The sequence below is a fragment of the Natrix helvetica genome (assembly GCF_964273705.1).
Source record: "Natrix helvetica genome assembly, chromosome: 6".
Lineage (NCBI taxonomy): Eukaryota > Metazoa > Chordata > Lepidosauria > Squamata > Natricidae > Natrix > Natrix helvetica.
The window spans coordinates 22,711,781-22,735,356 of record NC_138553.1 but is presented as its reverse complement, the minus strand read 5'-3'; the positions used below and the strand labels follow the sequence as shown (position 1 = coordinate 22,735,356).

The 23,576-nt window shown below is 38.7% G+C and overlaps 1 protein-coding gene across 1 annotated transcript; it reads left to right on the top strand.

The window, feature by feature from the left end:
• Window positions 1–296: 296 nt before the first annotated feature.
• WASHC3 (WASH complex subunit 3) lies at window positions 297–23,278 on the top strand. Its single transcript, XM_081958247.1, has 7 exons — window positions 297–484; window positions 5,146–5,244; window positions 6,474–6,539; window positions 6,896–7,009; window positions 8,183–8,290; window positions 17,721–17,785; window positions 19,342–23,278. Exons 1-7 carry the CDS (start codon window positions 434–436, stop codon window positions 19,424–19,426), a joined length of 588 nt encoding a protein of 195 aa, XP_081814373.1. The 5' UTR covers window positions 297–433; the 3' UTR covers window positions 19,427–23,278.
• The last annotated feature ends 298 nt before the right edge of the window (window positions 23,279–23,576 follow it).

Below are 23,576 nucleotides of genomic sequence, written 5' to 3'. Positions count from 1 at the left end.
GACTTCAACTCCCAGAATTCCCCAGCCAGCATGGCTGGCTGGGGAATTCTGGGAGTTGAAGTCCACAAATCTTAAAAGTTCCCAAGTTTGGACACCCCTGTCTTAAACGATTTTCATTTTACACTAGCGGTTCTCAAGTTTCTTCCAGTCCGTCTGTCTTTACTGACTGGGTTTGAGCGGAGAGCTCAACCTTCATCATTAAAACTGCCGTTCACGCCTCCTTTTGCAGGAGGTGCTGCGAGCATCGGGAAGCCTCGGCGTCTAAAGAACCCCAACCTTCAAGCATCCGAACTACAGTTCCCATGATGCCCTTCCTTCTGCTCTGAGGCCGCGAAAGAGACGTCGGAATCGCTTCCCGTGAGAAGAGGTCGCGAGGGATGATTAGGGAAGTGGTTTGCGGCCGTGGGCTCGACGCTGTGAGAGGTCGCCGGGAATGGACGAGGACGGGTTGCCTCTCGTAGGTTCGGGCATCGACCTGACCAAGGTATTGGCGGGCGGCCTGGTCTTGCGCATGCGTGGAGCGACTCCTGCCTGTCCCGAAAGGCCGCTTCAACGGCCGCCCCGTGTCCCAGCTGGCGTTCGGGTGGGGAAGAGGAGGAACCGGCCGAGGATCCCTTCTGGGTGCCGCTACCTTCCCCATCCATTTAAAAGCCCCCCTCTCCCTGCAGTAATATTTCACAGCAGGCCCACAAGTGTGTGTGTATTGGGGGGGGACCCACTTCTGACAGGGAAAGCAGAAGCAAAAAAGTTTTAGGATGAAGCAAAATGTGTAACAGCCTCGAATGGGGGGTGGGGGGCTGAAGGCTGAAGAGATGACAGACGGAAAGAGCGTCGTTACTCTTCACAGTGTTTGAATATTAGTAGCTCGAGTTGGTAGTTATATAGGCTGTTGGTTTGAGCTCCGAGCTTGGCTATTTATTTTATTTTATTTAGTTTGTCAAACACGTAAAAGGTAACAGGTATAAGTGTAAACATAAGCATGAGCACAAGAAATGGGTACAAATAAATGGGGACAGTAGGACAGGGATGGTAGGTACGCTGGTGCGCTTATGCACGCAGACCTCTTAGGAATGGGGTGAGGTCAACAGTAGACTGTCTAAGGCAGGGGTGTCCAAACTTGGGAACTTTAAGACTTGTGGACTTCAACTCCCAGAATTCCCCACCAGCTGGCTGGGGAATTCTGGGAGTTGAAGTTCACAAGTCTTAAAGTTCCCAAGTTTGGACACCCCTGGTCTAAGGTTAAAGTGGTGGTTTGGGGATGAAACCACAGAATCAGGTAACACATTCCAGGCATTGACCACTCTGTTGCTGAAGTCGTATTTTCTGCAGTCGAGTTTAGAGCGGTTTACCTTGATCTATTTGGTTGCAAATGTTTCCTCACCATTCGAGGAGACAGCGTCAGTGCATTTTGCATTGTTTAGTTGTAATCATATATATCCAAGTACAGGAGAGGAAACCTCCCTGAGTCATCGCCCCGAGTCTCTTTTGAGAGAGGGGTGGTCTAGAAATTGAATAAAGTTAAGTCAACTCTGAGTAGATATATACATGAAAACGCATTGGTGTTTTTTTTTCTTTTTTTTTTGCTTATGGGTCTTCTAGGCTACTCCAGTAATTTTTTTGATTCTGTACAGGTAGTCCTTGACTTACGACCACAATTGAGCCCAAAGTTTAGGATTCTAAGTGAGGCAGCTGTTAAGCGAGTTTTGCTTCATTTTTTACGACTTACAATTGTTAAGGGAATCACTGCAGGTGTTAAGTTAGTAACAACGTTGTGAAGTGAATCTGGCTTCCCCATTGACTTTACTTGTCAGAAGATCGCAAAAGGGGATTACATGACCCGAGGACATATTTAACACTGTAAATATGAATCAGTTGCCAAGTGTCTGAATTTTGATCACATGACCAGGGGGATGTTGAAATGGTGGTAAAGTGTGAAAAATGGCCACGAAATGAACTATTTTAAGTCGAGGACTATCTGCATATATACCTGGCATCTGTAAATCAGATTGAAACAATTTATCTTATTAAGTTTATATGCCATCCATCTCACAGTTAAGGTGACTCTACGTACATTACTTATAACTTTTTTTTAAACAAATTATAAAATACCATAACATTTATAGGATTATACTGTGTTTATACACTGAGTACATGAATCAAGGAGCCATCCTACCAGGAGAGAGAATAACATTGCAATCTTCTAGCACCCACAGCTCCTGAAATGGATTTCCATAGCATTCCTATGTTCAAATAAAGTTTGAAATAGAAAGAAATTTCCACTGTACATGTTTACTGTAGCTCATGCCTTGGTCACCTCCCATTTGGATTACTGCAATGTATTCTATATAGGACTGCCCTTGAAGACCACCTAGAAATTGTAGCTAGTCCAGAATGCAGCAGTGTGCAAAGTAACCTGGGGAGCGAGGGGAGGGGGGGTTGGTTTGCCTGTGTAAAACCACTGTTGCAGAAATTGTACTGGCTTCCAGTTTCTTTCCAAGTGCAATTTAAAGAGCTGGTCATCACTTTTAAAGTCCTATATGGCCAGGTTATTTGTGTGAGCGCCTTTCCCTAAGGATATGCCCATCCTGCCAGATCAGATAGGTGTCAAGGTTCAAAGTAACATCTCCAATGAAATAAGACTCCGGGGCTTGAGTTTCCTCAAAGTTCCATTTATTATAGATGTCATATTGGCACATCTTCAGACCTAAATCTGAAAGTTTCCAGGTTTTCCCCACCCAAAAGAAAGTTCAAGTTCCTGCCCAGCACCCACATGTCTGTCACATGATCCAATCAGGCACCATCCAAAACTAGAGATGCCTCCCAGTCACCTCATCACAGCTGCAGGGCAAGGTCTCCTTGACTCTCTGAGAAAAGAATGTTATTTTGACTGTATATCACCCATGCTCTATATCAGGGGTGGCGAACAAGTTCGACAAAAAGAGCCAAAATTTTAAACTGTGAGAGTCAGAGAGCCACACCATGCGCTCCCTTTCGGCGCTAAACCCGGAAGTACGGTCTTGCCCTGCCCCTGGCGACGCGACGACGCTTGCCTGCGCTCCACCAGCTCGGCTGGGAACGGAGACGTTTCCTCAGCGGAGCGGAGCGCCTGAAAGGGACGCAGGCTCAGCCTGCCAGGCTGCCACCACTCCACTGAAGACATTGCTGAGCAGAGAAACGTCTCCGTTCCCAGCCGAGCTGGTGGAGCGCAGGCAAGCGTCGTCGCGTCGCCAGGGGCGGGACAAGACCGTACTTCCGGGTTTAGCGCCGAAAGGGAGCGCGCGATCCGGGTTTAGCGCCGAAAGGGACAAAATCCAAACTTGGCAAAGAGCCACAGTATACAAAATAATGATAAGAGGCAAAGAGCCGCATTCATTTTGGCCGGGAGCTGCATGCGGCTCGAGAGCCGCGTGTTCGCCACCCCTGCTCTATATAATCCTCCCTTCCCACAGTAGAAAAATGTGGCAGGCCTGAAGGCCCAATGTAAAAGATGGCTTCCAGGTCTGACAATAGGATGGGTACAGTCCTAATCTCTTCCCTTAAAACATTGCCTTCTCGTGGTATCTCAAAGTTACCTCTTCTACCTACCTTCCTGCCGTAGGGTACTCCCCCCCCCCCCCCCCCCCCGTTCAGTTGGCCTTCGCTGCTCTCCTAGTCTTCCATAAAGCTTTGAATGCCTGGCTTTTTCTCCAAGCAGTGGGATGAGTTGTTTGGCTCATCCAAGAAGTTTGGCTTGACTCCAGGTTTTTTCTAAGTTTTAAGATGGCTATTATGATGTTGTAATTTTTAATTGGGAGCCTTGATTATAAGATGGATGGCTATATAGTTTTAAATAAATAAAATGTATAAGACAACTTCCCCAAATTGGTGCTTTTCAGATGTGCTGCATACTAATTCATATTGTCCAGCTATTCTGATCAAGCAAACAGCAGGGTAAGGAAGGTTAATACGTATAATGGTTAAATTTAAAAGAGTTTGAAACTCTTTTAAGATGGTTTAAATTTAAATTAAACTAAACAAAGCCCACAAAATTTTCCCTGAATAGACAATCTCAAAAACTTCCAAAAGTTTCATACTGAAGAGATCTTAGTGTTTAATTCTATGGAAGAAAAAAAATTCAACATATATGGCAAGGGAAAAATTGTTGATAATGCATTCAATTTGATTGATTAAGCATTGTGTAATAAATATATATTGTCAGTATAGCTGACTGGTCTTTAAAACTGAGTTAATAAATAAAAATAAATGAAATAAATGGTTTATCACTTTCTTATTTTTCATTAAAATGGTTGTTGCCAATTTCTGTAGATAAGTATGACATGGGAAATTTTGTGTTTCTATGCTTAAATATTAATCATTTCTCTTGCAAAGGATATATTAGTCATGCTAGATTAAGAGACAGTGTCTGCTATGGATTTTTTGTTTGACCATGAACAAATTCCTTACGTTGTTTCTCATTAATTACAAAAGCACCAATAAATGTAGGATACAATTTTTAGCCTAGTTCATTCTGACAGCAGTCTATAAAAACAGTGAAACTCTAATATACTTCCAAAATGTTTCCTGTGCCAATTTCAGGATCTGAGATTTACAACTCCTATTTATTCAATGTCACTAATAAATAGTTTGGCTTAAATTCAAAAGTTATTCACTTTTATATTTTTAAACTCTTGACTGTCTCATCCTTTTGCTCTTCCATGTTTTAATGTACAGTTCTGATAAAAGAGAATATGTTTATTCAATTGCTGAAAAATGGACAAACTGCGAATTTGATAAAAGTGAAGTTATACTTTTATGCATCTTGGCACATTGCTTTCAAATAATAAATTATCATTCAAATATTTGGCCAAACTCAGAATTTGAATGTAAATGTTTGATACTGTATTTGCTTCATATTAGAGAGATATTAAAAGACTAGTTTGGTGTAGTGTTTAAGGCATCAGGCTAGAAACTGGGAGATCATGAGTTCTAGTCTCACCTTAGGCACAAAAACTGAGTGACTTTTGGCTAGTCACTATTCTCAGCCCTAGGAAGGAGGCATTGGCAAACCAATTAAGAAAAATCTTGCCAAGGAAATGGCAGTGACTTGGCCATTAGTTAATTGATTTCTCTTCTTGTATTTTTTTTTCTATGTTTTATGTAATGCAGGTTCCAGCTATCCAACAAAAGAGAACAGTGGCGTTTCTAAACCAATTTGTGGTTCACACAGTTCAATTCCTGAATCGATTTTCAACTATTTGTGAAGAGGTAGTACATGTCATACTGTAACTTTCCAAAGCCAGCGTATACTACATTTCTTTATAATGCATGCTTGGTACAGAAATAATTTCAATTCTCATTCTCCACTATGAAAAGGTTAAAACAATGAAGAAAAAGTATAATCTGCCAGTGGAAAACATGAAAATGTCTCTGTATTCAAAGTTGGCTTGCAAGGCTTTGGCATGCAATGCTTTGGGGAATATTTCTGGAAACTTGGTTTTCATCCTTTATTGCTTTAAACAAGAGGTAGTTATCAGTTTTCATCACCATGTCACCATATTAATCTTTCTGGAGAAGCAATATATTTTTATTTGTGGATATGAAACATAAATTGAAAAGTCAGCGTATAGAGAATTAATGTAAGTTTACGAGAGACTTTTTGTTACAATTTTGCAATTCTTTTAATGCGTTAGTATTACTTTGGCATATTCAGTGGTACCTTGGGGTTTTTGTGTGTCTATAAACTCCAAATTGTCCAGGAATATTGTATTGCTTACCTGTACTTGTTATTAATTAAAAAGAATACTAAACCATCAATAGGATTTTGCCTAGAAGCATACTGGGATTGTTTATTAAACCTATTAGATAAATCAGTTGAATCTTGACTAATAGTTTAAAAGCATTTCCCAACTAGTCTCTGCCTAACAACAAGCTCTGGAACTCTGAGACAATTAACTATCTTTGGTAGCTACTTATGTTTTGGTACCAGACTGAAGAAATGAATGAATACTAAATGGATACTAATTCATTTACTAATGAATACTAAATTATTTTTTCAATAATATGCTTAATAAATTTAATAGATTAATTTGCTTGCTTATATTTATTTGAGTTCACGAACCCATCTCTTGCCTATGTAGTGCATTTTAGTATTACCAGAAATTAAGACTATTTTAAATGTCCTGTGGTGTAATCTGAACATTCAGGGATACATAGATTAATAAGAACTCTGCAAGTATTGATTTCTTTGAATTAGCAGTATATTAAAACAGCTGATCATCACAGTGTAATCAGTTATTTCAAACTATCTGTATAATAGCACTTAGAAGACCATTGTCCAATATGTTTCATATTAGTCTCCAAAAGACCGAAGTAATAAGTTTGCTTTTCAGGATTGGGGTGATGGGAAAGAGCTAAGTATTACTGGATGGAAAATGTGGAGGAGTTAAATGATACTAAGGAAATTGTTGAGTAATATTTCTCTTTCTTATTCCCAGAAATTGTCAGCACTTTCTCTCCGTATTCAGCAAATTGAAACTTTGCTCAATATTCTGGATGCAAAGGTTTGTTCCTAATATGCTCCTTTTTATGTGGTAGTTTAAACATTCTTAAATATATAATTTGTAGGGTTCTGGGGATAGATTTCATTTAGATCATTTTTGTCTACAAACAAAAATGAGCATGTATATTTTTAGTATTAAGGGAAGTAAAGAAGAACAGAAAGGAAATAAATACATTCAGTAGTGCAAAGTGAAGGTAAAGATTTGGACATATGTAAAGTCTGACAGTGCTAGCATCATTAACTATACATTCTGAAACTTTATAGAAGATAAATGTTTATCAGATGTTGTATTACAGATGGAATGTTTGTATGTTCAATATTAAAATATCATTTACCTGTGATGTGCCCCATCTTCAGTTATCTTCTGTGCCTGGCCTAGAAGATGAGATCTCAAACACCAGTGTTATGAATGGCTCTGCCTCACAAACATTGGTAGAGCCACAGACAACAAATGTATCACCTAATGTGGAGGTAAGCTAGTCTTTCTAAAGCACAATATGACTGTATTCAAAGGTCAAGAAAATCAGAATTATTTCAAAATAACCAAATCGTTGGTGCAAGCTGTTTGTTTGCTCTCATTGATTCTGCCAACTAGCCAAATAATACAGAAATATTTATCCCTTGATTTGCTACCTGTGTTTCCCGAAAAATAAGACCGTCTTTTTTTTTTGCTACTGAAAAAGGCATTAGGACTTACTTTCGGGGGGATGTCGTCTACTGACTCACCTCACTTGCCCACGTCGCCCCTGCCCTCCTTTTTGCTATCAGAGGTTTTCAAGAACTTCATTTACAGCCTGCAAGGCAATCAAGGCTTTCCTGAAGGCCTTTGCAGCTGATAACAAAGTTCTGTATCGATCCAGAGCTCTGTTATCAGCTCCAGAGGCCTTCCGGAAAACCTTGACAGCTACAGAAGAAATGGGCTGGCAAGTCAGGTGTTGGGGTGTGCGAGGCCTGGCTGTAAGTATCCGAAGGTAAATAGTAGGGCAGCTCCACCAGCCCCACATCCCCACCCTAGCTTAACTTTTACCCATGCACCCTGGAGTGGATAGGGTCTTAATTAGGGCTTATTTTGGGGGTAGGGCTTATATTGGGCACACGTAAAAATCAAGCTAGGATCTACTTTCAGGGTAGGTTGTATTTTTGGGAAAACACAGTACCTTTTGTGTGAACTGGATATTTAGGCTTGCTTCTGTTTAGATTCAAAAGATTCATCTCATTGGACTCCAGTTTGACTTCTGGTGACTTAGTAGACTTTTGCCTAATAAGTCCAATGAGGAAGTAGTTTGCCATTGCCTTCTTCTGGGATGCATCTTCAATTCCCCAATTGCCTTGAGGTGCACCAAGATCCCAAGTAGGTCCAACCCTGCATGGCTTTTTGCAGTCAATGAAGCTTGACTAAACGTTATTATCTTAAAAAGTAATTCTGCAGTATCTGGACAGAAATAGAATTCCTGATTCATAGGCGTTGCTATTCAGGTTTATCTAACTGCTGCCTTGGCAGGAGGAGCCAAGCAGAACCAATCAAACTTTGTGTATAAGTTGCTGGTAAAGCTATAATTTTTTAAAAAAACTTAATGTGATATCCAAATATGGTAAAGTCTGAGGACATGTGAAGACTGGTGTGCACTGTTTGTTGTATTCCAGACCAGTGTACCTGAGTTGGGGCAACAGAAGACAAATGGAATTGGTGAAAATGTCATCACTGTAGCAAAGGATCCACACTATGCCAGATACCTCAAAATGGTTCAAGTAGTAAGTCACATTTATTTTACCAGGCTTTATCATAAACATTTGGACTTCTATTCCCTGAAGCTTCCTTTAAAGTAAATTGTGTATTTTGAGGTTAATTGTGAATGTAGGTTGAATTTTACATGCTTTTAGCATAGAAATTAGTATAGAGATTGATTGAGACATAAATATTGAGACACAATTTTCCTCTATGTCTTGCTGTACCCAAAGCACAATTGTCCTTCATTACTAAAAATACTGATTTTTCATTATGTGCCATATGTATGTATGTATGTATGTATTGATGCACAATTATGAATTACTCTGTCCTGTTTAGGGGTAAAAAAATCTCTCCAATGGTTTCTGTGATTGTTTTAATCCAACAGTTTTTATTTGTGATAGACAACTTAAAAATCAGTTTAGCTTTAATTTTCTTCCCATCATTGCTGGTTGTCCCAGAAAACCAGTTGCATTTCATTTATTCTATCACATAGAATTTGTTTTTGGCTCTATTACTTGCTCACAAATGAGCTCCTGACAGAGCTCCTGTCAAGCTTTGATGCTGAAACATGTGCAAAATATGAGCAAGAGTTCAACTTCAATACACTAAAGTTTAAAATGAAAATAATCCGTAAGCCTGGCAAAATGAAACTCAATTGAATGAATAGGCTCATTTTTAAAAAATTCTGTATATGTAATATTGTATATCATAGATTTAATGCAAAGAGGTAAGGGAAGAAATTACATTGATAATTCCACTTCAACTGTTGTTATTCATTTGCCCTATTTAGCTTCTGACCCTAGTATGTTCTCATCATGAAGAAAGTTAGAGACTTGTGATTTTGTCGACATTCTCCCAAGTAGGATAACAAAGCAATTTTGATGGCATTTGCTTTGCCACACTTTACAGTTTTTCTGGAAGCACACCAGTACCCATTACAGCCATAGTGCAGTCCTGAGGGGAAAATGACATTTAATTTAACAAGTTGTAGGCTTGTGAACCCACTGTGGATTCTGAAATATATTTTGCTTTTGAAGCACTGCATAATTTTGAAATGCAATATAGTGTTACAGCTCTTTCAATAGTGGTAAAAATGACAGGAAAATGTAAGCTTTTGTGATTCTCCTTTTCCTGGATATGGATTATGATATAAATTAGGCCAGAGTTGTTCACTAGACCATGAACAAGAGGAAATGACCTTGAAGGAAATATTATAGACAAGAACTAACACATAAGCAAAGAGAACAGAAACATCCCTTAAGTCTGCTCATATCATTTGAACCTTCCTGAAGCTGGGATTGGAGCTGCTGGATAGAAGGGGGGTGAGTCAGAGAGACAAAGAGACTGAGGTGGGGGACTGAGGTTATATATCTATAGACCAAAATAGCAATAATACATTCTGGATTAGTGTGCTTGAGATTGTGATTTTATTTTATTTCAAAATGACCGGCTTAGTTCAATGTAATAGCTGTTTTGCACCTGTCTTTCACAGTACTCTTTTCAAATTTGGATACTGTCCCCTTTGTAAACAAATTACTAGTCTACATAGACAGATTACCTATCTAGAATCTGTAATCTGTGCTCTCCAAGCAGAAACTACGTGTCTACTTCAGCCATTCCACTCTATGGAGATGCCATGCTATCAGCCCCCTCTGCCACAAAGATCTTGCAGGAGAAGAGCAGTCTGGACAACCGTGGGATCTAGCAGGTTGAGAGCTGTGAACCATAAACACAAAGCTTTTGCTGTGACCCAGCAAAACAGATATAGTGCCCTTGCTGACCTTAATGGGGACACTAAAGAGATAGGTCAAGGTAGTTGTGATAATGATGACTCAAATAAGCAGGGGACTGTGGTCCAAAATAAAGAACTTTCTTTGGAAAGGCAAAATGGGGAACCAGGTATCACACATCAGTCGCAGAGGAAGAGCAAGGTATACAAAAAGAGAAGCCACCTTCTGGTTGGTGATTCAGTCGTAAGAGGTGTAAATTTAGGAGGGGATATGGAGGTTTTAAAAGAGGTCAGGTGTCTTCCAGGTGCTATTGCCAGCAGAGACAAGAGGCGTATTCTTAAGATAGTCAAGAATGCAAGTAAGGACTGTGACGTTGATGCTATTATACATCTTGGCATTAATGATCTGTCCCAGAAAGATGTACTTTCTGTGCAGAATGATTTCCAGAACTTGGGGTATGAACTTAATAGTATAGGTTGTAGGCTTATCTTTTCAGAGGTTTTACCAGTATATAAGGAACAAAACGGGAAGGGCCAGCGTGTAGCAGAGTTTAATGTGTGGCTAATGGAGTGGTGTAAAAGGGAAGGCTTTGGTTTTATTAGTCATGATGCCTGTAGCTGGTCCAATGAAAAACTGTACAAAAGAGATGGGTTGCACCCATCCAAGAAAGGGACTGAGTTGCTTGGCATTAAATTCACAGATTTTCTTGATAAACATCTAAACTGAAGAGCAGGGACAGAGAATTAATAGATACAGAACACTTCTGTCCCCAGCAAACTAAAATTCATAGGGTTATAAGTGCATGTAACATAGATGTGTGTGTGGGTAAGATTATCACTCCTGCTGTCAAACAAAACCAAGCATTTAATAGTGATTGCCATACTATGTGCATGAATCACACAAGTGGCAAGAAAATAGGGGCAGTCAGGCATAACACAGGTTATGTAGACAGTAAACACTGGGTCAATCAAAATGGACTCAAATGTCTATACACCAATGCACAGAGTATGAGGAATAAACAGGGCGAATTAGAAATTCAAGTAAAAGAGGGCAGATACGATATTATTGCCATTACAGAAACTTGGTGGGATGAAACCGACAAATGGAATATACAGCTAGAAGGATTTAAATTATTTAAAGAAATAGACCAAATAAAAGAGGAGGTGGAATTGCACTATATATAAGAAATAACTACGTCTCTACAGAAATAGAACACAACAATGATGAGAACTATCTTGAATGCATTTGGGTCAATATTAAAGGTTGTGGGGGAAATGACATTGCCATATGTCTATACTACAGGCCACCCAACCAAGCAGAGGAAGTAGATGAACTTTTTCCTAGTCAGCTAACTAAGGTATGTAGAAAGCACACCACAATAGTAATGGGTATTGCATTCTTTGATAATGTGACAAAATTAGTGGACCAGAGGAATGCCGTTGATATAGTTTACTTGGACTTCAGTAAGGCTTTTGATAAGGTAGACCATAATCTACTACTAGATAAAGTAGAAGAATGTGGGTTAGACAGCATCACCACCAGATGGATTCGTAACTGGCTGACCAACCGCACTCAACGTGTAGTCCTCAATGGAACTGCATCTACATGGAGGAAGGTATGCAGTGGAGTACCCCAAGGCTCTGTTTTAGGCCCAGTACTCTTCAACATCTTCATCAATGATTTGGATGAGGGAATAAATGGGGAACTCATCAAATTTGCAGATGACACCAAGCTGGCAGGAATAGCCAACACTCCAGAAGATAGGCTTAAGATACAGAAGGATCTTGACAAACTTGAACATTGGGCACTATCTAATAAAATGAAATTCAATGGTGAAAAGAGTAAGGTTCTACATTTAGGCAACAAAAATGGAATGCACAGGTACAGTATAGATGATACCTTGCTCAGTAGTAGTAACTGTGAAAGGGATCTTGGAGTCCTAGTGGACAACCATTTAAATATGAGTCAGCAGTGTGTAGCAGCTGCCAAAAAAGCCAACACAGTTCTAGGCTGCATAAACAGAGGGATAGAATCAAGATCACCTGAAGTGTTAATACCACTTTATAATGCCTTGGTAAGGCCACACTTGGAATACTGCGTTCAGTTCTGGTCACCACGATGTAAAAAAGATGTGGAGACTCTAGAAAGAGTGCAGAGAAGAGCAACAAAGATGATTAGGGGACTGGAGACTAAAACGTATGAAGAACGGTTGCAGGAGCAGGGTATGTTTAGCTTAAGAGAAAAAAAGGACTAGGGGAGACATGATAGCAGTGTTCCAATATCTCAGGGGTTGCCACAAAGAAGAGGGAGTCAAACTATTCTCCAAGGCACCTGAGGGTAGAACAAGAAGCAATGGGTGGAAACTAATCAAGGAGAGAAGCAACTTAGAACTGAGGAGAAATTTCCTGACAGTTAGAACAATTAATCAGTGGAACAGCTTGCCTCCAGAAGTTGTGAATGCCCCAACACTGGAAGTCTTTCAGAAGATGTTGGATAGCCATCTGTCTGAAATGGTATAGGGCAGGGGTGGGGAACTGTGGCTCTTTTGCGACTTGTGGACTTCAACTCCCAGAATTCCTGAGGCAGCTATGTTGGTTCTGGAATTCTGGGAGTTAAAGTCCACAAGTCGCAAAAGAGCCACAGTTCCCCACCCCTGGTATAGGGTTTCCTGCCTAGGCAGGGAGTTGGACTAGAAGACCTCCAAGGTCCCTTCCAACTCTGCTATTGTATTGTATTGATGCTTTTAAATGCATCAGATTGAGATGTCCATTTAAGGGGAGGCACATTTGCACTCCGTGAGCAATTCTTGTTTCAGTGATTGGATGCTGAGTAGGAGAGAGGAATGGCCTGCTGTTTTTTGTACTCAGTCCTTATACAGGAATAGATGTCCAATATTGCTGATAGGGTTCCCTATCATTCAGCTAGGGTTTATGTTCTTAAATATCCTCTAGGGCAGAACAAAAGTTTTAAGAATGTGCATACCTGGAATAGCAACACCGTTTTTTAATGATTTATACAAATCTGATGTATAGTGAAATGTCTGTGCCTGGGAAGTAGAATAAAAGATGCTGAATTCTTTTCTGCATATTTCAAAAATAACAAATAAATAAGGAAAGTGTACACCTAATGCTAAGAATTTAGCACATGTAATGCAGACTGAGGAGCATTGGTGTGATAAGTAGGACAAATTCTTCAAATCATTACTACTGCTAGAATATCTGTTCATTGGATATGTGTTGAGAAGCTATATTAATGTGCAGGTGCATATTTTGACAATGGTTTGGAAGAAATGCTCTGGACTTCATACAATCCTAGTATTAATTTGCTAAAGAAATGCTAAATCTTTTTCAGGCTTCTAAATGAGTAGCTAGAAAAGAAATGCTGCTACTTTTGAGACTTCAGTATAAAGCAGAGAGATACTGTCCTCATGTACAGTCCCAAATGCTCCTGAGTTCTTTTCAAAGCATGGAGAGCTCTAATAGTTTGACCATTAAGGAAATTAATATGTTCTAATCTGATTACCAAGGAATCAGTTTTACTACAGTTCCAGTAAAAAGTTTGAAGCAATGTTGGTAATGGCAGATATCCATGTGGAGCTGTTATTAAGATGGGTGTGATAAGTTCAAATGTTTGGTGTAAACTTCGGAGTAAAAGCAGATGAGCTCTCTGTAGCAGTAACCAAGCGAACACAGAGCCTTAGGAAAGACAACTTTCCAATTTTAAGTTGATACAAAATACAATGGTTCTCTGTGTAAAGATGGGTCTGGAAATAAATGACCTTTCATTTGGAAGTGTCTCCATCTGTTTCATAAATCTTAAGCTAACCTTTAACTAAGCCAGGGGTGTCCAAACTTGGGAACTTTAAGACTTGTGGACTTCAACTCCCAGAATTCCCCCAGCATGGCTGGCTGGGGAATTCTGGGAGTTGAAGTCCACAAGTCTTAAAGTTCCCAAGTTTGGACACCCCTGAACTAAGCCCAAGGATATAATGTCTCTTACATTAGTTATGTGATACAATTCCTTTTTTAGTTAATTATCAATCATGTTAGCATCATCTCTCTGTTAGATAAAGTTATTGGCAAATAGGGTAAATAATTTGTGGCTTTTCATTTTACCCATTCCATCCTTCATATTATCCTTGACAGTTTCTGGGATTAAAACCTAGGTGAGAAAATTTTGATTTTGTTTTAATTTTGAAGCCTTGCAATAGTTAAAAACTCTGAATTAGGAACAGAATAGCAGATTAGATTCAGTGTTTCTGAATCTTGGCAACTTTAAGATGCACGGACTTCAACTCTCAGATATCCCCAGACAGCATACATATCTTAAAATTGGTTGATGTCCTTTGCTTTTTCATTCTCCATCCATGATCATTAGGCTGTGCAACCCAGTGTGATTTGATGCTTTCTTTCTGCACTGCATTCACTGCTTTCATCAATCAATTCTAGGAAAATGAATTTTTGCACCCATTTGATCTCTTCATTATCACTTATTTTGACATTCCCATTCCCTACAATGGTCATTTGATGTTGGTCATTTTGATGTTTAGGAAGAAGTCAAATTACTTGCTTTCTTTTTTAATCCTTTTGATCATATTCAGGGTTTCTTAGGTTTCTGGGAGGAGTTCATTAGCATATTGAAGATGGTTGATCCAATCTTTATTTCAATTTTTTATTCTTCAAGTTCTAGAATGAGAAAGTCGAAGGAATGCAGCCTTGCTACCTTCCTTGCTATATCTTGAACTAATTGGGATCGCCATATGGTGTTTGCACGGTAGCTTCCTGATTTGTGTACAGCAACTGCAGAAAAATGACCAGATGTGTCAAGACCCTCAAGACCCTAAGCTTGTCATGATCAAAACAATTCAAAGGCTTTCTTAATAGTCAATCAAGCAAATGATAGATATTGTTTTGATAGTCTTTAGACTTTTACATGATCCAGCATAGACTTGCAACATGGGCATGAGTTCTGTTCTACCCCTTCTGAAGGCAACTTGGCACCTATTAATTCCCTTTCAATGGTTGGCACCGTTGAACTGTTGTATGATCTTAGGGTTCATACTTTGTTGTGACATTGTTATATGATCTTAGAGACAATCTTGCTAGCTTGCTAGGATGATGGCAGTTGTGCAATATTTGGAGCAATCCTTGAAGTCACCCTTTTTTGGCAATGGAATGAACACTGATAGTTTCCAATTCTGTGGCCATGTGTTTGGTGATGAAAATATCTTGTATATATGCATAATTAAAGCATACTAAATTACTTGCTTTTATAAATGTCTTATTTAACTATTCCAAGAAATCCTTGTAAGGCTTCCCCTCCTGCTTCAAGAAGTTATGTTGACCTTATTAATAAACCATTTTTTCCATGGTCATTTCCATGATGGTATAATTTGACATATCTGTTTAACAACATATACTGGAGAATTCTGAAGTGACAAATTTCTTCAAAGTTCTTTCCTTTTACAATTTTGTGGTGAATTTTCAGCTTTAATTTGTGATTCCCTTCCCCAGTAAAAATTGTATACTGTTTACAAATGGAAAATGTTTACATAATAATATTAAGTAACATTTTCCATTTGTAAGACATAAGAAAGAAGTTCTGAATAACAGATCACTGCCACCACCACAATTTAGTCTTTGTATTTCAGGTTACATTTTCCATATGGCAGATGGTGACTCCTAGTCATTAAAAAATTGTGTGCTAACAGTAATGACAGCTCTGTAAATTCCCACTCTTAAACTGCTGAGTGTAATTGTTTTTATTGGAGATAGCTAGTTTTATATTAGGGTAAAACGCTCCAAATACAGATATGCAAGGGAAAATATTAATCACCACATCAGCATGGTTATTGCCATGTTAGTCTTGACCACTCACTTGCTTTCCTCAATAACACCAGTACAGAGATACTTCTCTGAACAGTTAAGTTTTTACTCCCTTCTTTGTAAAATATTGTTCTCACCTTGGCCCAAAAGTCATTGGGTTCCATGCCAAAACCAACCACACTACATTAACTACTGTTAATTTAGAAATCAAGGTCTCTTACATCCTTTTCGGACCTGCCATAAACCTTGGAAATAAGATTTTCTTTCTTTCTTTCTTTCCATGTCAAAAGAATGTTCTATTTGAACTTTGTCAGCAGAAACATGGGAATAGCTTCTCTTGGAACATCTCTAGCAAAGACCTTTGACTTCAGATTATTCCTAGGAGTCTGAAAGAATATAAAAGGAGAATGTTTAGTGATGAATGATCCACAAATGTTGAGAGAATTTTAATGGAAAAGCTGTTTTCCCTTCATATGAATAATTGGCTAAAGTATGCCATTGTGAACAGTCAATATGAAAATCTGGACATCATGCTGCTAGAATTCCTATAGGCCTTTCTGAGTTGAGCATAGTTTTCTTTAAAAAACTGCAGAGGAAAACTAAATAAAAGTAAGCTACAAAAAATAAATGAGATAAAATATGCTGTAAGATTAGTGAAAGTAATTGCTGAGAATAGTTTAACACTAAGGACTATCACTGATACAAGTTATGTCTTTCTATTCAGCTGGTGGAGTTTACCTTTGCAACATGAAAGGATATAGTACTGATAATGTATAACCTTCATATAAATATAAACACAAGAAAGGTCTAGAGTCTAGATTATCTAAATTTATGGTTTAATAAGAAACTAGAGGGTTTTTTTTTCTACCAACTGCAATTAACCAACTGAACTGGAAACGATAGTTCTACCAGCTGTCTTCTAGTATAGGTATTTTAAGAAATTCTATTATGTTATTATTCTATTATGTCATCTCTGGCTGGAATCTTGCTAATGCTACCATTTTTTACACAGACTGGTTCCAGTGGTAGCATGGCTTCTATTGTACTGTTACATCAATTGGAAAATAAGGTTCTGGGATTTTTTTTTTAATGGTGCTTTTGAATCATGTTTTATGGTGGAATAAGTAGCATTGTTCATTTGCAGTAAATAAATCTTAGATAAATAAAAATACGGCTTCATGATGCTTGGAAACACAAGTGGTCTTTCATATTGTGGTTTGCATTGTGCAGCTAATATGATGAATTAAATGATTATTTCATCTCATCTAACCTTTCAGACCTCTATTTAAACGGTTGAAATGATGGTAGGATCTTGGGGAGAAATTGGGTTGAATTTTGGTCTATTACTTATTTGCAGTGTGGCAATTTCATACTTTCCTTGCTGCATTAGCTGTTTCGTTTCCCTTGGCTTCGCTTCTGTGATCATCTTGCCAAATTTCAGCTGCTTTTACAGTGATACTTAATTTTGGCCCACATCATGCAATAGATACAGGTAGCGCCTGGAAAGTAGTACTGAGATTCTTGAAAGATTTAATTGAGTGTATTCAATGTCTATCATACTGGGATATTTTTTTTAAAAAAAATTAAGGCAAGTCTGTCCTTAGGGAGCCTTTAAAAAATTGTTTGGAATTGTATTCAAATGGAAAAGTATATCTCCCCCCCCCTTTTTTTTTTTTTTTTTTTTTGCATTACTGGCTTCCATCGCAGCTGCCATCAAATTCTAGCAGCATAACTAGCAGGTTGGAGAGACTGCCTATAAATCAGTCAAAATAAAATTTGTCATTAGTAATCAAAGTAATAGTCTCCAGGGGCTCTTTCTTAATGTTTGTATTGGTGCTTATGTTTGGGGTAGGGCTCCTATGTTCTGAGCTTCTCACAGTCTTTTTTTTCCTCCATAGGGTGTTCCTGTTATGGCAATAAGAAACAAAATGATTTCTGAAGGATTAAACCCCGATCTTCTTGAGTAAGTAGCAAAGTCTGTTTTGCTTAAACATTATTTCCATGGAATCTAAATGGATCTGATATTTGAATGCATTTTCCCAATTCCCAAGATTTATCCTGAGATAATACAGTCCTCAGAAGAACAAAAGTTGTACAGCTGGCCCAACCGGTTGAGAAATATTCTTTTCAATTATGTGGAAATAGGCATAGTAGTTTGAATGTATGAAGTGTTCTTGGAATGCTCAGTGAGCCTGCCAACAGCTCTAGGAAATCAACCAGTGTTACCTCCTTATTGCAGAATTGTGAAGTCAATTGAAAGTTGACCTAAACTAAGCAAGATGTGAACTTGGAACCTTCCAATTTGCTTACTTAAGCCATTTCACAATATCAGTTATCTAGCCTTCCTGGATTTTACATCCAGAGAAAAAAACTTTTATATAATAGTTTCCTCCACTGTATTCCCTTCTCTTTATGGCAGTGATGGTGAACCTTTTTTGGCTCGCGTGCCAAAAGCGGGGGGAGCGCATGAAAGTCATGGTCAGGCGTGCCACACCCTAATGCTATGCACACCACAGCATGCATGCATGCATGACCAGTGGTCCCCCCTCCCATTTTGGCATGCTTTTTTTGCCCTCCCCAGGCTCCAGAGGCTTTATAGGAGCCTGGGGAGGGCGAAAACAGCTCCCCCCCTGAAGGCCCTCCGGAGGCTTCAGGAGCTTCCCTGAAGATTCTGGAGGGCCAAAAACGACCCTACGAGCAAACTGGAAGTGACAGGGCAAGCCTCGCGTGCCCTGACAAATGGCTCTGCGTGCCACCTGTGGCACGCGTGCCATAGGTTCGCCATCATGGCTTTATGGTATACCTCTAGATGCTTTTTTTGCCTAGCGAGCATTTTATTGATTAATTTCATATAGTTGATGATTGTAGGTAGGTGATGACCTGCTTCACACAATACGCTGGACCATAATATTATTTGTTTGGCTTTAATTAGGCTTGCTTTTAAAAATTTATTACTTACAGCAGCAGTCCCCAACTTTGTGGCTTGGCAGCCCAGCTGGGGGCAAGAGGGGAACTGTGCCACATGAGTGGCCCGCTGGTGCGCATGTTTGTGCAAGTTGAGCTGTGCGCAGGTTGAGCTGTGAGCATGCACACACATGCTCTAGCCAGCCACAGCCCGGTAGTGGGCCACAGCTCAGGGGTTGGAGATCCCTGATGTACAGTATAATTACATTTATAATTACATTTATTGTAATTACATTTATAGACTAGATCAGGGGCCTCCAACCTTGGCAACTTTAAGCCTGGTGGACTTCAACTCCCAGAGGTCCACAGGGAGTTGAAGTCTGCCAGGTGTAAAGTTGCCAAGGTTGGAGACCCCTGGACTAGATGACCTACAAGGTCCCTTCCAACACTGTCAATCTATAAAATATGACTTAACGTACTGTACGAGCCCAGCTGCTATCCAATTTCTCAGGTCCAGAAGTCATTTTTCACCTACATGAAGATATTTTTTTAGGTTCTGAATGCCTGAAGACATAAAAGCTCACATTGTTGAGATATCTTGCCTTTGTGTTTCAGAACACCAGATGCTCCAGTGCCTGCATGGGGAGATGAGACAAATACAGGAGAAAGTTCTGATAGTGAATCTTCATTTAGCGACTAATGGTGTTGCCCTTGGTGGGGAAATGTTTAAATTTTCCTTAAAAGCACTGTCTAGTCTTTCTCTCTGTTAAATGCAGATGTATAAACTTGTAACTGAATTTCTTGAGCCATATGAGGTATTCTCTAAAAGCAGCAGCTTTGCACAGTAATATATTCATTTTGTATAGAATTTAGACTAAAAGCCCAGCTCGGTAAAACTGGCACATTATGTAATTACATTACCTTATATAAGATATGGTGTCTATGACCTGGGTAAATGTTGTCCTAAGAATATCCAGGGTGAAGCTGAAGATGAGACTGCACTCACACACACCCTCTTTCCATCTAAATTATGCCACCCTGCATAACTTTCGATAGTACATAATCTTGTAAATTACAAGGATTATTTTTATGTCTATTCCTGGTAACTGTTCAGAATTCAGTGAATGCTGATCCACGTCTCCATGTTGTAGGAGAAATCAAAGCACCATATCTACCTTTGGAATAGGTGCACACATTTTGTTTGTTCCATGATTTAAGAATTGAAAATAAGAGTGGCAGGAAGAAGGACTGAGGATAAAAGGGAATGATTTCTGCTTGAAATGAATGAACATCATTTTGTTTGGGCAAGTTACTAGATATTGTTATACTGACACTCTCTCCCTCTCCCCCTTCCTCTCCCTCTCCCCCTCCCTCCCTCAGCCCCCCCCCCCTCTCTCTTTTCTTCTTCTTATAGTATCTAGTTACCATTGTTGCAAATATAACCCTTGGATAGTAGCAGATTGTATCACTGTTATCCTGCCTGGCAAAGCATGTAGTCTTTCCTTGTTATAAAATTTTCTTCTTGAGAATTACAGTGAATTCAGTATATAGAAGATGTAAAATATATATAAAAGAGTAAGTTCTGAACACTGTTAGAAAGACATGATTTCCTAACTTTGCACATGATAACAAAGTACTGATAAATTAAAGGGGTGTTATAACTAAACAATCCACAACATTACAGTGTTTCAAAAGTCTGCCATTTACTCATCAATTTTTCCCCAAATCCATTAGTCTTCTTATAGAGAAACTTAGTAATGAATGATTAGAAAGATAGCCTTCTATATTTTTTTAAAGAAAAAATTGCTAGATCCCTTCATGTATTAAACAATGCATATATTTTCAGAGTTTGGGCAATTTCATCAATAATATTAATTTCACTAAAGACCATAATAGATTTTAAGTATTCTGTAAGTGTGCGTATATGAACCACATTTTCACAAAGTGCTAATCCTGAATCTGATGGAATGCCTTAAAATATAACAAGCAACTATTTGACACACCCCATCTCCATATTTATTGTGCTCTGCGTCTCCCAATAATACAAAGTGTTTTTAGTACTGTTAATTATCTCCAAGCTGGAAGTCCTAATTGGTCATTAAAAATATACTCTGGCGTTTGAAATGTATTTACAGTTCCTAGTTTATTTGAGAGTCTGGTTGAAATCTATCCTTATTCCCACCCCTCTTAATGCATTTCTGGCTACTGAAGCATCTTCTGTGATCCAGAGAAAGCAAGAACGAACTGGTGTGCTGTAACGTGCATATGAACAAAAATCCAAAATAGTTTATGGTTTTTGCACTTATGTTTCTTTACTGGAACATTTAAAAACAATACATTACTATTGTTCCATTCCATCTGTCCTGACTGCTGTTAGCTGTGACTTTTCCACTTAGAGGAAAATAAATGTATTGAAGCAGCCCTCAGACTGTCTTCCCAGGTCCCCCGCCTGAGTTTGTTTGAGGTCTCCTAACACATCCTGTATATAGCAGAAGCCAAGATGGCCATTATGTAGCTATATCAAAGTTCAAAGGATCTCTGAAGTATGGTCTTCTTGGTTAGCAGAACTGTAGTTATGGCTTTGAACTGGAATCTCTTGCTAAATGAATTGGGACAAAGCATCCCAGACCATTTAGTGCAACCTGTTTCACAAAAGGTCAAGGCATCTTGTTTCAGGAAACAAATTTAGAAGTGTAGCATGTTTATATAAACTAATATTTTGATTTGCTGCCTAATGAAATGCACATAACTGGAACTTGATTTTGTATTATTTGAAAATACTGTATTTTTCGGAGTATAAGATGCACCTTTTTCCCTTTAAAAAAGGCTGAAAATCTGGGTGCGTCTTATACACTGAATACAGCATTTTTTTGCCTCCTGAAACCCCACCCCTTCACCAAAATGACCATCCATAGCTTGTAGGAGGCTTTCAGAGAGCTCCTGGGGGCTGGGGAGGGCAGAAATGAGCAAAAAACAACCCTTTTTTTGTTCACTTTTGCCCTCCCCAGCCCCCAGGAGCACTCTGTAAGCTTCCTAATGCCCTTTTTAAAACAAAAGACGGGCCTGTTTTCACGAAAACAGGGCATTTTTTGCTTGTTTTTGCCCCCTCCCTCCCCCCAGGAACAGTCTACCAGCCTCCTAAGGATTATTCATGCCCTTTTTTGAGAAAAAAAAAACAGGCCCGTTTTCGCAAAAAAACGGCCCATTTTTGGGAGGTTTGCAGAGTGCAAAAACTTTTTTTTTTTAATTTGCCTCTTCAAAACCTTGGTGCATCTTATACTCCGGTACGTCTTATACTCCGAAAAATACGGTAAGCAAAAATTACATTTTGTACTTTAAAATGGTGGTTCTATTGCTACATGTAGAATTTCTTTGGAAATAAGCAAACAACTCTGGAAAAATCATAATTTAAATGCATAAATTGCATTGATATAGATTGTATTGCAACAGGAAACAAATTGTTCTCTGATAGTTATCAAATTATTAAAATGTAACATGTGTAATTTAGTAATACAAGTGCTTCATTAATACATTAAATCAGTAGCAAAACAATAATTATGTTTAAAAGTTAAGTAATTATCTTATTTTAATTAAATAATATTTTAATACTAAAATTGTATTTATTTACAATTAAATTTTATTTTAAAGACACTTCAAGGCAAAAGCTTTTATTTGGTTTGAGTAAGAAAACTAAATTATTGAGTGAATAGCTACATTTGACTTAGATCAGTAAAAAAATGAAGCTGTAATTATTTTTCCATCCAGTTTCACAAACTGCCTGAAAATCTATCTATGGACTCCAGAGTAAGAATCCCTGCTTTAGAGCTATAGACCCCCAACGAACCTACAAAGGCCAAGTTCAGTTAATCATTTTCTTACTAGGTTATCCCATTTTGTAAGGACACACAATCCATTGAATTGTATACTAGCCAAACATTTGCATTTTAGCAGACCTGGTTCATCCTGTATATTACCATCTACAGCTCAAAAAACAAGTCTAGAGTACTGTAATTTTTGGACTATAACATGCACTCCCCCCCCCAAGAAAAAAAAGTGGGTGGAAATGTCTGTGCATCTTGTATAGCAGGGGGAGGGGGTTGGTGCAGCGCCAATCAGCTGTTCTAGGCAGCAGAGATCGCTGCTGTTGCCATCTATTGCCGCCACCACCTGTTCGTGGCGATCGGCAGTGAATGGACCATGGTAGCAGCGAAAGGGCCACAGCGGTGTTGAACGGGCCGTGGAGGCAGAGGCAGAATTTTTTTTCTTGTTTTCCTCCTCTAAAGCTAATGTACGTCTTATAGGCTAGAGTGTCTTATAGTCCAAAAAATACGCTAAATTTAATCCGAGTTTTTAAAAAATCTCAGTTGGATATTGTAATGGTTTTCCTAACTGAAACTGGAAAAATTAATTATTATAAAGAGAAAAGTTTTCCTGCTGAAAAATAGCATAAGAGTTCACTCTTACACTATTTTTCAATAAGAAAACTTTTCTCCTTAGGTAATTGTACCAGGTTACCCCAGGTATTTAAAAAATGTGCTGGTGAATAAGTAACCCCCCCCCCAAAAAAACATTTTGCCTGACAAAAGGGCTAGTTGAGAATTAAAGCCATGGATAAAAATCCATCATAATAATCTGGAGAAAGCCTGCTGTTATATCTTGTTTGCCTTTATACACAAAGCAGTGTTCACAAACCAATTTCATGCCAGCAGTGGAGAAAATAAACTCCAGGTTTCCTGGATTTCACTATCCCATTAGCTTTAAACATGCCAGTCTTTGATTTCTTTTATTAAGAAATGGAGGTAGAATGGCCAAATCTATGTATTTATTTTATTAGATTTTTATCCCACCTT